The sequence below is a fragment of the Hordeum vulgare genome, chromosome 5H (genome assembly GCF_904849725.1).
Source record: "Hordeum vulgare subsp. vulgare chromosome 5H, MorexV3_pseudomolecules_assembly, whole genome shotgun sequence".
Taxonomy (NCBI): domain Eukaryota; kingdom Viridiplantae; phylum Streptophyta; class Magnoliopsida; order Poales; family Poaceae; genus Hordeum; species Hordeum vulgare.
This window is the reverse complement of record NC_058522.1, coordinates 548,722,796-548,734,850: the sequence shown is the minus strand read 5'-3', so window position 1 is coordinate 548,734,850 and position 12,055 is coordinate 548,722,796. Positions and strand designations below refer to the sequence as shown.

The following is a 12,055-nucleotide window of genomic DNA, read 5'->3' as shown; positions in this document are numbered from 1 at the left end:
AAGTTGGTGAAGTAAAATATGTTGGACACAAGCAAGGGTCGTCTCCAACGGCAGCCCTAAAATAGGGCATCCGCATGAACCATAATTTGCATATACATATTGCACGCAAATAATAACAAGTGCATCTCCAATGAATTCCAAACAAACTACAAATTGTTGCATAGTTCACATAACATAGCTCAACAACAAAGTTTAGCAATATATTGTTCTTGTGCATCATCCCAATCATAGCAATATATTCTTCCTCAGTCAAGAAAAATTCTTCATCCAACGCAGAATCAACATAATATGGAGTCGCACAAACTCATCTACAACATGAAACTATCTATCAAGGTAAAATTCTACAAATGCATACAAAAAGCACAAATGATTTTTTTCCTCTGTACAAATTTCGTCGAGCACGTCTGACGGGTCGTCGGTGGCTTGCGGCTGCCGGGACGGGGGTAGAGAATGACCATCAGATGTGCTCCCTCGACGTGCGCATGCAACTGTTCATATGTAATTTGACGACGTTGCGGCGACGCCACCCCAATGTCGTCGGCCCTTCGCTCGTGCGAGGTGGTTGGGCGACCTTCTATGGAGCTCCGCCGGCCGCTAGGCCACGACGTAGGGACACAATCGAGCTGGCATGGCCACTACGGGCGGCGAATCGATGGGGGGTCATCAAAATCGACACGACGGACGTGTAGCGGGTAGAGGTAGAATTGATCCGACGACGGGTGTACGGAGAGAGGCGATGAGGTTGGTATGTAGCAGAGGCGGGTGACGGAGCGACGGTAATGGGCAAAAAGCAGTTCTGTGCGGACATTTTGTGACAGCCACGTGATTTTGCGGCAACCGCCCAAGTGCCACATATTTGCTGGATGAGAAGCCTCCATTTTGGGTTGTCCAAAAACTTTTTTACACTTCTTAAAATTGGTTGTTGTTTGACGTTGTTTTTTTTGTCCTGTCGTGCTCTCATGACACCGACCCCATGCCTAAAATAGAATGAGATGTTTTAAAAACATACTAAAAGAAACACATTTTGTTTTAAAATACACTAGCATACGAGCCAGTTCGTAATTGAATGGTTAGAAAGACAATAGTATCCCATCCCATCAGAGTTTAAATCTTAGAATTAACATTAGTGCTTGCATTTTTATGAATTTTCACGGTGATGTGCAACAATGATGCGTATGACAACTTTGTTAATCTTAAGTGATATGTGAGTTCAGTCTCTCATAAATGATCATAAGAGTAGCATGGGATGGTTCTTAGGCTGTTTGTAATGAAAAGTATCATATATTAGTCTCATGCATATGATATCAGTGTATGATACTAAATGTGTAATGCATAGTATCATAAGTTAGTATCATAGGATAGTTTTTCGGAAAATCAAAATTAGTACCATAGGATAGTTTATTTATTACCATATATGATACATAGTAGATCATCATTTAATATGTTATGGTATCATGATATAATACTTAATTATCTCTTTTCAATTTAATTCTATGTCACCTAATTAAAATTATCTAGTTGACATAAATGATACTACTCCCTCCGTTCCTAAATATAAGTCTTTGTAAGATTTCACTAGTGGACTACATACGGATGTATATAGACATGCTTTAGAATATAGATTCAATCATTTTGCTCTGTATGTAGACCCTTAATAAAATTGATTAAAAGACTTATACTCCCTCCGTTTCTAAATATAAGTCTTTTAAGCAATTTTACTATGTGTCTACATACGGAGCAAAATGATTGAATGTACAATCTAAAATATGTCTATATACACCCGTATGTAGTCCACTAGTGAAATCTCTACAAAGACTTATACTTAAGAATGGAGGAAGTATTTAGGAATGGAGAGAGTATGATACTACGGACAGCCTTAGCGATAGCCATAGGGATAAACATGTGTTTTTATATAAACGACTTCGATTGTACCGTTTTAAGAAAAACACACTTACCCAAAACTAATGCAGAGCAACTCTCTAAAAATCAGTCCTAGCGTCTCGTTTGGGTAGACTCAATCCACATGAACTGCGATCGTGAAAATATTTATTTAAACTGATCCAAGCTTCCCGAGAACAGCCACTAATTCAAGCCTAAGTTAAGCCCCATTTTCATAAACAGATGCATCACAATGTCGTCATCGGCATTGCTCATCCTGCTCGCCGCCCACCTCGCCGCCGGCGAGGCCACCTCCACCACGACCCTCACCGCCACCCCGGCGACGCTGACCAACCCAGACCACGCAGTGACCCTCCAATGGTCCAACCTCCCCGACCCGGGCCCGCTCGACTACGTGGCCGTCTACTCCCCGCCGACCTCCGGCGACCTCAACTACCTCGGCTTCCTCTTCCTCAACTCCTCCGCCTCATGGGCCACGGGCGCCGGCAGCGTCACCCTCCCGCGCCTGCCCGACCTGCGCGCCCCCTACCAGTTCCGCCTCTTCCGGGGGCCGCCGGGCCAGAACCCGCGCGTTGACCAGGACGGCGGCCCGCTCCCCGACGCCAGCCGCCGCGCCGCCGTCTCGGGCGACGTGGCCCACGAGGGATCCGGCGCCCGGCCCGCCCAGCTGCACCTGGCGTTCACCGACGAGGCGGACGAGATGCGGGTGCTGTTCGTGTGCGGCGACGGCGGGAGGAGGTCCGTCCGGTACTGGCCCGCCGCCGCCGGCCGGCGCGAGGAGTGGGAGGAGGTGCCGGCGGAGGCGAGCACGTACGAGCGGCGCCACATGTGCGGCCACCCGGCGAACCACAGCGTCGGGTGGCGCCACCCCGGGTTCGTCTTCGACGGCGTCATGAAGGCGCTGCGGCCTGGGACAAGGTACTCCTACAAGGTACAGTAGTCACATAGCTTCAGATTTTTTTGAAGTCCACATAACTTTAGATTTGAACTAATAATCCAAACATCCTAGATTCAATTTGGGGCCTCAAAAGAATCATATGGGATCGTCTGAATGTTGTGCAAAATTTCATTTTAGAACACTAGCCATTTTGATATGCAGTCTAGTTTATGATGCAAGAATTGTTTCTCATAGCTCATTGTTTCAAGTTCCAACCATAATGAGCATCCAACATCATCAGCATTTGGTATAATTATGCACTCCAATCTATGCCACATTTCACCTGATCTTTTGAACTTTGAAATGTTATTCATAGGTTGGCAATGATTTAGGTGGCTGGAGTGAGACACACAGCTTCATCTCACGCGACGCCGAGGCCAGCGAGACCATCGCATTCCTCTTCGGTGACCTGGGCACCCACGTTCCTTACAACACCTACTTCCGAACACCTCAAGAAAGTCTGTCAACCGTGAAATGGATCCTCCGCGATCTCCAGGCCCTCGGCGACAAACCGGCGGTCATCTCGCACATCGGTGACATCAGCTACGCCAAAGGTTATGCATGGTTATGGGATCATTTCTTCGAGCAGATCGAGCCCATCGCCGCCAGCACGCCATACCACGTCTGCATTGGTAACCATGAGTATGACTGGCCATCCCAGCCCTGGAAACCCACCTGGGCAGCAGACACATACAACGGAAAGGACGGCGGCGGCGAGTGCGGGGTGCCATACAGCATCAAGTTCAGAATGCCCGGGAACTCATCCCTCCCAACCGGCACCGTCGCCCCCGACACCCGGAACCTCTACTACTCCTTGGATGCAGGCGTCGTCCATTTCGTCTACATGTCCACCGAAACCGACTTCACCCATGGCAGCGATCAGTACAGCTACATAAAAGCCGACCTCGAGCGCGTGAACCGGAGCCGAACGCCGTTCGTGGTGTTCCAGGGCCACCGGCCGATGTACACCTCGAGCAACGAGACCAAGGACGCGGCTCACAGGGAGCAGATGATCCGGCACCTGGAGCCCCTCTTTGTGGAGCACGGCGTGACGCTCGCCCTGTGGGGGCACATTCACAGGTACGAGAGGTTCTGCCCCATGAAGAACTACCGGTGCCTCAACACGTCGTCCAGCTTCGTGTACCCTGGTGCTCCCGCTCATGTCGTGATCGGCATGGCCGGGCAGGACTTCCAGCCGAGCTGGGAGCCGAGGCCCGACCACCCCGACGTCCCCATATTCCCTCAGCCGCAGCGGTCCATGTACCGTGGCGGTGAGTTCGGGTACGCGAAGCTTGTGGCCACGAGGGAGAAGTTGACACTGATGTACATTGGGAACCATGATGGGCAAGTCCATGACATGGTCGAAATACTGTCGCCGCAAGTCGGCGCCGATGACGGCTCGCCTGGTAAGCTGGTCGGCGCGTTGCCGGGGAAGATGAGGTACCTGGGAATTGCCGGCGGCGTGGTGCTTGCGTTGCTGCTCGGTTTCATGGCTGGCTTTGCTGTTAGAAGGAAGAAGAAGGCGGAGTCTGCAGGATGGAGTCCTGTACAAGATGAGGAGTCCTAGTTACTCCACCCTGCTTACTCGTTTGTGCTGGTAATTGATCTTCCTTTTCCACTGTAACATATGTAAACACCAATTGAATGTGTAAAGACGACAGCAACTTAATACCGGAGTCTCTCAGATTCACTGTCACCAGTGTGCCTGAATGAAGTAATACGATCTTGACGTGCGGTTGATGTATTACTGATGAGTGGTTGGTTCCCAGCGCTTACTGATGACTTGCTGATGTACTAGATGGTTGATGTATTATTGATGAATGTATCCATGGAAGATCTGTTCATCTTGTTCATTGTGGTGTGTTGATTGTCCAGTCTAGTGCTCATGTAGACTACCCGGGTACAGTTATAATAAAAAAAAGTCTAGTGCTCATGTGTCTTGAGCTGAATGAAAGCCAGTAGGTTTCTGTACCTTTCATGTCCAAGTATGTGAGACGTTCATTTGAACATTTGATTACCATGTCGATATATTTACCGCTGCCCAAAGGCGCAAAGGCTGGAGATTTTCTCCGCATTCGGAGTAGATTATGACTATTGGATCAATCTCATAATAAAAATCGGTACTACTTGTACTTTGTAGTCTCCGAAAATAATAATAACAAGAAACTCATACCAAGAGCAGGAGTCGACAAAGTGGCTACAACTGCTACACTCCACACAGCACGGTGAACAATTTAACCAGATGCTTGTTCAGCTGTAGCATTCTGTGGCAATGTATGCATCGGCTGTGATTTGCACCAACATGTCCACTTGTGTTGTCGCATGTTGCTTGTTTCCGGTATCTCTGCTGCAGTGGTCGCATAGCGGGCACAAGAGCAGCGTATCATGCTGCGACGGTCAGCTGCTCTGGTACTCAGACGCACTCAGGTACTCGCCGTTCTCCTCGAAGTACTCAACCAGGCGTTTCAGGAACCTGTCGCTGCTTACGGTCTCGGCATCGCACACTACGCAGCACTGCCGCCTTGCTCGTGTTACGGCGACGTTCATCCGCCTATGGTCGCTCAAGAACCCAACCTGGAGAAACAAATGGATATAGGTTTTAGTTTTACCAACTAGACAACAGTTCAAGCATCCAAGCTGCCCACGTAGCGGATATGAATTTCAATCATAATTAAGAACAAACAGACTTTTTGTTCATTACACATACTAACTCAGGGCCGCAGGCACCCCAATATTTGCAGATCACTTACGTCATATCTAAAATGCTCGCTCAATTTTATTAGACATTAAATCGTATGTCTCCTTTTGTTTGGATCAACCATGCAATGCAAAATCAACACCAATGTCTCCGTGTACATCAAGACACTGAAACAGAGGATAATTCTTAACCTAGAAAGATCATGCAAGGAAGCTTACCTCTTTCTTTTGGTTGGATCTGACCATCGAAATGATTATGGCCTCTTTCTCCCTACCCTGAAACCCATCAACCGTTGATATCTCCAAGTCCTTCAATTTAGCATCTTTATTTCTCATCATTTTCAGGCAGGTTACCTGTTGCACCATCCAAGGTACCAAATATAAATTCCTAACTGATAAATGAATTGCAAGCCAAAAGCTATAATGATGAAATGTTACATAATGAGAAGAACAGAGTCTTTCAAACAACGCACGACCAACCAATATGTGTGGAGACTCGAGAGCAGAGCAGCAAAAAGAACTAAACATGATAGCACTGAATACATACATATGAAGAACGCATGGCTAATAATTATCTACTCCCTCCGTCCCATAATATAAGATATTATAACCAATATATTAGTAAATTGGTCGTAATAACATCTTATATTATACTCCTTCCTTTCCTAAATATAAGACCTTTTAGAGATTATACTATGGACTACATATGGAGCGAAATGAGTGAATCTATACTCTAAAATATTTTCGAGAAAACGCAAGAGATTTTGCGTTTCATTGTATTGAAAAGAGAGAGAGTTGTTACAATCCTCCTAGGAGGCTATTACAGGTTCCGGAACATAAAATTCAGTGAACATCCCATGTTTGGGGGATGATGGCTCTAAGCCCTAGAGCACTAGCGCGTGCCCAGTGAGCGGACTCGTCTTTAATCTTCGTGAGCATGGTGTCCACCGATGGTTGTCCTCTATTGAAAACGCAGTCGTTGTGCTGTTTCCACAGCATCCATGGGACAAGGAGGGTCATGGTGCCCAGGCCTTTGCGCATGGGCAATGGGACTGATTGCCTTGCAGATTGCCACCAGTCGAGTAGTGAGGGCTCGCTATCTGGTGGGGCGCAAGGAATCCGCAGCCAGTGCAGTGCTACATGCCAGATCTGTCTGGTGAAGGGGCAGGCGAGGATGAGGTGGTGCGTGGTCTCAGGTGCCTGGTCGCAGAGGGGGCATCGTGCAGGGTGTTGCAGCCCTCGGCGGGCAAGCCGGTCTGCGGTTCAACATCGGTCGAGGTGGGCAAGCCAGTGGAAGAAGCGGACGCGTGGAATCTCTAAAATATGTCTATATACATCCGTATGTAGTTTATAGTGGAATCTCTAAAAGGTCTTATATTTAGGACCAGAGGGAGTACTATCCATAAATTTTGATGAATACTGAGAGCATATAATAAAAAACCTGGGCAGAATATGGCGTAATAATGCCAATATCAGATGCACGGACACCACTCTCAACAAGCAACTTGGCATGAGCAATGGATACTGCAGCCTCGCCCTCATTCATGGTGCTCTCCTCTTCATCTTTCACCTCTTCCATGTCACACCTGAAAAGTACTTCAGACATGTCAGGAGTACTTTACATATCATTTTAAAAACATTCATGTTGTTCATCACTTGGAATATTAAATGTTTTTGGTATCAGCCAATGGATGGTCCACATTTGAAATAATGTTGAATCTGTCTAATTATTGTATTAGCATATGAAATATCTCTCTTCAGTCAAGCCACTACCCCTAGTTTTGCACAAGAGTATCTTGAGAACTACAACACGATGCAGAGAGTGAGAAAACAAAAGAATAGCCAAGGCTTCACTGCATGCACACAATTTGCCACGTACGAATACTCCAACAAGCCACTGAGGGGGAAAAGCACCAGAGAATACAGACCCTGTAGTGTCAACGAGTATAATAGTTGGCTCTGTTGAAGAAGATTTATTCACTCCTTCAAGATCATAGAGCATATGCCCAGCAACACTAGAATGCGCTTTGATCTGAGAATACAAAGGGGGAACAACATGAGGAAAATTGTGGCGTAAAGAGAAAGAGGGATTGAAAATTTGAAACCAAGTTCCTAACAAGTAGCACAATAAGGTAAGAGAAAGCAGACCTTGTTACTGTAAAGTTCTTTTGATGACCAGTTCATGATTAGCTCGTGCATCCTATACTGGACAGTGAGCATGGATGTGATTTCATCTCCATAACCTTCTGTAAGGCGTTCAAAGAGTGTCTTTCCCATACCCTTCTTCTCAGCCTCAACACTTTGGATCGTTGGAGGAAGCTGAAGATGGTCTCCAGCAAGTACACACCTTGCCCCCTGAACATCAAAAGAATATAAAATAAAGAAAAATAGAAGCTCCATAACACAAATGCTACATTAACAAGAACACAAGAGTAACGGTGTCATCCAAATCATATTGCATGCCAATGATGTCAAACACAGAAACAACTGCAATGGTGATGGCATTGTCAACTACTACCATTTGGAAATCTCAAAACTAATCAACCACCAGAAGCGGGATGCCAAAACTATAACCCTAGGATCTGTCTGCCCGTCACACATTAAATCCCTACAAAGTTATATCATATATTCATACTGATGTGCAACAATTTACACCAATATAAGAAACCTGCTTCAAACATATAGACCTATTTAACTGTGAACCATTTATCCTCTTTTGAAAGACATGTTGCTATCTCAACTTTTATCGTAACTGTAAGTTACAACTTACCTTCAGTAAGGCTATCCAACATGCCACCTCGAGTGCCTGAGCAGCCTCATCAATAATTACCAAATCAAATGAAATGCCAGCTATCTTTTTGGAAGATGCACCTGTCAAAGTCGACAGCACAACATCTGCATTTTTTATGACATCAGCGACTGCAAGCTGCTGCCGTTTTCGCTCCTCTTTGGCAAGGGTTTTAAGCTCTTTCCTGATATCTCTTTTTGTGTTTCTATCTTTAGCTTTCAGCAATTTGCTATTAAGCACCTGACAGAAAGAACAGATCATTTCAATGAATATCAAACTAGATCAAATGAAAATACAGGTATTGGTACTATCTAAATAACAGCTTCCACACTAGACTGCTCCTTAACAGTTGTGGATAGACATTCTGTCCTAGTCTCCTAGAATTACATAAATGTTAGGAATTTCGAAATGAATGGCTACCTTCATTTCCTTGCGAATGTCTCCAGCCAAGCTGCTATTATCTGCTCGGAGTACCTGGTCCCAGAAGATTAATCAGGCTAACTATCACAAGGTTACAGGGACACATTAAGGCATCACAGATAAAACATCTGCCAAATATAGCCCACCCATTTTAAATTGCTCACAAAATTACGAACTAATCAATTAAGTTGCTTTACTTAAGAACAAAAACAAAGTATAATTTCTTATGTTATTAGGAAATAAGAAGGCATAGCCTGCAGCAAATAGGAAAAACGGCCCAACCAAAACTTTAGTTGAATCATACTCCCTCCGTTCCTACATACATCCACTACGGACTATGGCCCAAACAAATACATGCATCCATATGTAGTCCGTAGTGGAATCTCTTCTATTTAGGAATGGAGGAAGTAGGTTGCATGCATGGTAGAGTGAAACAAAACATAACATGAATTCGATAAAATCTGATATATAAAGGCAAAGGTGGATACACTTAACCATGCACCGGATAATATTGAAGTTAAATGTGACCCAAAGCATAACTTACGAACTAATAAAAAAAGGAATGTATCTTTCATATAGTTCCCCAGTACAAAAGAAAATTGAACAGCCTTAAAGTAGGGTTCTACCTGTGCATCAAGAGCACTGTCCAACACTTGCGGTAGTAAACGGGCAGGATGCCCTAACCTCACCAATTTTGTTCTGCAGAAAGAAATAAGGATATTTAAGCAACTTAGGGTTCAGATGATTAGGTCATCAGAATACACTTTATGAAGGGCTACATATATGATCATAACATTTTTCCCAGAGAAACCATTTAAAAAATGATAAACGCAAAAATCGACATGTTTCACTATTTTTAGCAACCTGTACTGCGAGAGTCGCTCAACAATGTTATCCACAGCAATATTGGAAGCAGCACAAGCAAGAATTTTTGCTCCACGCTTGACCTCCTGCAATATTATCTCAATGATGGTTGTTGTCTTTCCAGTTCCAGGAGGTCCATGAAGCAAAAAAACATCCCTGGATCTGAGCGCCTTCGAGATAGCATCTTTCTACACAAGAAATATATGTTACATTTCTCTAAACAATCTGTGCTGGTTGAAAAGCATTTCAAAGAACTATTGCCTTACATGCCTACAATTCTAAGTTTACAACAGTTTGTTTTGTTTATAATACTTGCTGACACTGATACATGAAGGCAAGTGTACAAAAATTAAAGTCATGTCATAAAAGAAGAAACAACACCTTGTAATATCTCTGATTTATTGTTAAACAAACATCATAACTACAGCTCCAAATAAGGACGTTCAAAGAATACATTTTAAATACTGGAACTAGATTGATCCAGTGCTTCAGGAGCGCATGTAAACTGGAGTACTATAGATGAGTTATCCAGTTTGCTCGTCAGGAGGCATTAGGTACTTTAGTTCTGAATTATAGCAAATGATGTATTATAGCATTTCAATACAGTAACACACAACAATCTATTCACTAAAAGCTACTCCCTCAGTCCCAAAATAAGTGTCTCACCTTTAGTACAATTTTGTACTAAAGTTAGTACAAAGTTGAGACGCTTATCTGGGACGAAGGGAGTATTTCTCTCTGGCCCTCCTACAACACAGGTACCACAAAGCCTAACACTATTCTTTGTGGGTGTTATGGTGTGGACATTACAAAACCCACCCCAGAGTTTTCACTGGAAGATTGATTACACAAAAAACAGAGTCCCTTATTTATAACTATAAGGAACCAAATCAATGCCTCATACATGATTCACTTCATGTAATGCAATTAATAATTTGATAACTGTTCTAGACTTCTTGTGAACACCAGTATTTTTTTATCTACTCAAATTGGGTGGATCAGAACTGAAATGGAACATAAGCAGCAATACAAAAGAATAAAGTAAAAGAAAAAAAGACTAACCTGTGAGTCGTCCAAATTCTTGTTAAACGGACTGAACTTCACGGCGTCCTTGGAACGCATAGGCGAGTTCTCTCCAAATAACACAGGAACAAGGTTTGCAGAAGGTCCTGCTTGGATGCCCTTGCTAAGTTGAATTAGTGCATCTTTCATCCTGCGGTAAGTAACCTAAAAGAGAGATTAACAAATGGTATGATAATGCTGGCGTGCAAGTAAAAATTAATGGATTGTGGGTTAAAAACAAAGAGGTGCCAGGTGAAAAATATGCCGTAAGCTCGTGCAATTCTACACTGAAACAATGCAGATTTTTTTGGAGTACCTCATTCGCAAGCTTCTCAAGACGGAGAGGGCTATTTAATCCATCTTCAGGAATATCATCAAAAACAACGGTAATGGAAGAATCCTGTTTGTCCAAACACAACATCACAATCAATGTATGCGTACTCCTATGCAAAGACTTGAATAACCAACAACCCTTGGATGTGAGTAAGATACCTTCAAGCGATAAACTACACCTTGCCCAAGAGCAGGGGATCCAGCATCTGCTTTATTTGGCTTGAGGGCAACCACGTCGTGCGTCCCGAACTAGAGCAGCAGAGGGGGGAGACAAAGACAAGCAAGATCAGTGCTGCCAGCAAAAGAAACAAAGTGCCTAATCCCAAAAAAGTCCCGGGATGTGATTCATAATGAAATTGACAAATGCAAGTATTTGATTATACACTACTCAAGTGGCATAATACGGGCATATAAGGGACGATTTCCACAGCACACCAACGACGATAAGTGATCCAGACCACATTTTCAGAAATAATCCATAACCTGAGTGGCAGAAATCCTACCTAGCAGGCAGCCAACCTGAGAAGAGAAGAGGGGAAATTGCAAGCAAACCTCACCTTGTGAGGCGGAAGCACGTCGCCCTTGTTGGGCTGGAACTCGAGGAGCGTCTTCCCCATCAGCCCGGTCTACTCTACCCACCAAGGGCAACACACAGCAAGCTACAGATTAGCACCAACCAAACCTGCGCATCAATGGAGGAAACCAGCAACGTACCTGGGCGTCGGTGCACTTGAGGTTGGGCATGACGGACCCTCGCCTCTCCTTCCTCTTGGAGCTGGCCTCCGACTCCGCCGATATCTCCGCCGCCTGCGCACCAAGCCGCAGCAGCTCATCATCGCAGCCCATTCCAACATCGAAACAACTGGGAGGGGAGAGGAGGGGAGGGGGAAGGGCCGGTGAGCAAACCTTCTCCAGGTCGATGAGGGGCGCCATGGAGGAGACGAACTCCTGGAGCGACATCATCTTCCCCGCCGCCCCCTTGCCGGAGCCCCGCCCCCCTCCTCTCCGCTCCTCCATGGCCGCTCCCTGGATGACTTCGCCTGGCCTAGCCGCCT

At 45.0% G+C, this 12,055-nt stretch overlaps 2 protein-coding genes across 2 annotated transcripts; one reads left to right on the top strand and one right to left on the bottom strand.

Annotated features, from left to right (window-relative positions):
* The first annotated feature begins 1,938 nt into the window (after positions 1 to 1,938).
* LOC123452733 (probable inactive purple acid phosphatase 2) lies at positions 1,939 to 4,689 on the top strand. The gene is made up of 2 exons (XM_045129443.1): positions 1,939 to 2,830; positions 3,153 to 4,689. Exons 1-2 carry the CDS (start codon positions 2,132 to 2,134, stop codon positions 4,401 to 4,403), a joined length of 1,950 nt encoding a protein of 649 aa, XP_044985378.1. The 5' UTR covers positions 1,939 to 2,131; the 3' UTR covers positions 4,404 to 4,689.
* Positions 4,690 to 4,837: 148 nt separating this feature from the next.
* On the bottom strand, positions 4,838 to 12,053 carry LOC123452732 (DNA-binding protein SMUBP-2). Its single transcript, XM_045129442.1, has 15 exons — positions 11,907 to 12,053; positions 11,715 to 11,807; positions 11,558 to 11,626; positions 11,160 to 11,249; positions 10,984 to 11,067; positions 10,668 to 10,832; positions 9,606 to 9,793; positions 9,368 to 9,440; positions 8,742 to 8,795; positions 8,304 to 8,561; positions 7,682 to 7,888; positions 7,462 to 7,565; positions 6,975 to 7,119; positions 5,753 to 5,887; positions 4,838 to 5,410 (listed from the first exon to the last, which is right to left on the bottom strand). Exons 1-15 carry the CDS (start codon positions 12,015 to 12,017, stop codon positions 5,234 to 5,236), a joined length of 1,953 nt encoding a protein of 650 aa, XP_044985377.1. The 5' UTR covers positions 12,018 to 12,053; the 3' UTR covers positions 4,838 to 5,233.
* Positions 12,054 to 12,055: the final 2 nt, after the last annotated feature.

What these genes read in the sequence shown, in the direction of transcription:
- LOC123452733 (XM_045129443.1), top strand. Translation starts at nt 2,132, where the DNA reads ATGTCGTCATCGGCATTGCTCATCCTGCTCGCCGCCCACCTCGCCGCC. An exon ending in GGACAAGGTACTCCTACAAG is followed by an intron (nt 2,831 to 3,152) that starts GTACAGTAGTCA and finishes TGTTATTCATAG; the next exon opens with GTTGGCAATGATTTAGGTGG.
- LOC123452732 (XM_045129442.1), bottom strand. Translation starts at nt 12,017, where the DNA reads ATGGAGGAGCGGAGAGGAGGGGGGCGGGGCTCCGGCAAGGGGGCGGCG. An exon ending in CCCTCATCGACCTGGAGAAG is followed by an intron (nt 11,808 to 11,906) that starts GTTTGCTCACCG and finishes CTTGGTGCGCAG; the next exon opens with GCGGCGGAGATATCGGCGGA. An exon ending in ATACTCGTTGACACTACAGG is followed by an intron (nt 7,120 to 7,461) that starts GTCTGTATTCTC and finishes AGTACTTTTCAG; the next exon opens with GTGTGACATGGAAGAGGTGA.